The 1,554-nt window shown below is 41.8% G+C and overlaps 1 protein-coding gene across 1 annotated transcript in view; it reads right to left on the bottom strand.

Annotated features, from left to right (window-relative positions):
- The window catches only part of LOC104980932 (sialic acid-binding Ig-like lectin 5), a gene marked incomplete at its 5' end in the record, with an annotated part of 4,630 nt that extends 3,892 nt beyond the window's left edge, over positions 1–738 (bottom strand). The window contains one exon of the mRNA XM_010829800.1: positions 636–738. Within this exon, the coding sequence (XP_010828102.1) occupies positions 636–738 (103 nt within the window). The remainder of the gene's footprint in view (positions 1–635) is intronic.
- Between the last annotated feature and the right edge of the window lie 816 nt (positions 739–1,554).

Raw genomic sequence — 1,554 nt, 5'->3', positions numbered from 1 at the left:
GGGGAACAGGTGTTACGCAGGTGTGATAGGTGTGCCTGACTTGTGAGAAAAAATGGTATGGTGGCCCAGTGCTTAGCACTCTGCACTCTCACTGCCTCTGGCCCAGATTCAATCCCTGGTCTGGGAACTAAGACCCCACAAGCCCTAGGTCATGGCTTAAAAAAAAAGGAAGAAAGAAAACTAGTCTTCAATAACTGTCTTATCTCTTGGTTTTCAGCATTTTATGTTTTGTGATTGATTACATAGGTTTCTCATTTCGAAAGAAACTCAGATGTGATGTGCCTGTGATACTGAGACTTTTAGGAAATATATATTTGACCTTCATCCACAGTTCCTGGCTCACAGATTCATGCGTTCTTGGAATTTATTGATTGAAAAGAGATATGGCAGCTTCTTTGTTCATTTGCTCTTTGTTCTCAGTCCCTGAAAACACTTCAGGGCCACACCAGAGACCTAACGGTCACATTTTGTATTTTGGGGTCCATGTCTGTATTGCATTCTGTGACACCATTTTTTTTTCCTTTTTTTTGCCTAAGGAGGGATCTGAACACTTGAGTCAATGTCAGGCTCCACAGAACCCTGGCCTTGGGGTCCTGGTGAAAAAGAGGAGACGAGCTCTCTCCCTCACTCCTCACCTGTTGCGGGAACATTGCTGGACAAGCAGGCGCTGGAGAAGGCCAGGATCCGCAGGGCTGTGCAGCACACCTTCAGAGTGGCTGGTGTCCAGCAAAGGTCAAGCTGGGATGGTCAAAGAACAAGAAACAAGCAGTGCTGGTGAGGACGTGGGGAAAGGGAACCCTTGGGCACTGCTGGTGGGAATGTGAATTGTGCGGCCAGTATGGGGACACTGTGCAGGTTCCTCAAAACTGAAAATAGAACCTCAAGCACTTTCACTTTTGGCCTTTAAAGAAGAGGAAATGGCAATTTGAAAAGATATAGGCGCCCCATGTTCATGGAAGCACTATGTACATCATTGAAGACACGGAAACAACTTCCATATCCAATGATGAGAGAATGAATAAAGAAACTGCAGTGTGTGCATACTCGTGATCACTCTTCAGCTATAAAAGAGAAGGAAATCCTGCCTTTCCAATACATGGATGGTACACGAGGGCATTAGGGTAATGAAACACGTTAGACAGAGGAAGAAAAATACTGTATGATCTCACAGGTAGGTGGAACTGAAAAAAAAACAAACAACATAACGTCATAGATAAAGAGAAATAACTGGTGGTTCTCAGAGGTAGAGAGTGGGGTCTATGGCAAAATTGGCAAAGTGGTCAGAAGGTACACATTTCCAGGAATAAAATAAATAAGTCATGGACATGTAATGTACATCATGGTGACTATATTTAAAATGTTAAGGACACTAATACAGTTAACAATACTGCACTGTACATTTGAAAGTTGCTAAAAGACCAGATCTTAAAATTTCTCTTCACACAAAAAAATTTTAGCCTTGTAGATATAAATGTTAATTAGGCATATGTGGTGATCATTTTGTAATATGTACATATATTAAATCATTATATTGTACACCTGAAACTAACACAA

The sequence above is a fragment of the Bison bison genome, unplaced genomic scaffold, assembly GCF_000754665.1.
Source record: "Bison bison bison isolate TAMUID 2011002044 unplaced genomic scaffold, Bison_UMD1.0 scf7180017858881, whole genome shotgun sequence".
In the NCBI taxonomy this organism is placed as follows: domain Eukaryota; kingdom Metazoa; phylum Chordata; class Mammalia; order Artiodactyla; family Bovidae; genus Bison; species Bison bison.
Note: the sequence above shows the minus strand (reverse complement) of the source record. Positions and strands in the feature narration are given on the sequence as shown.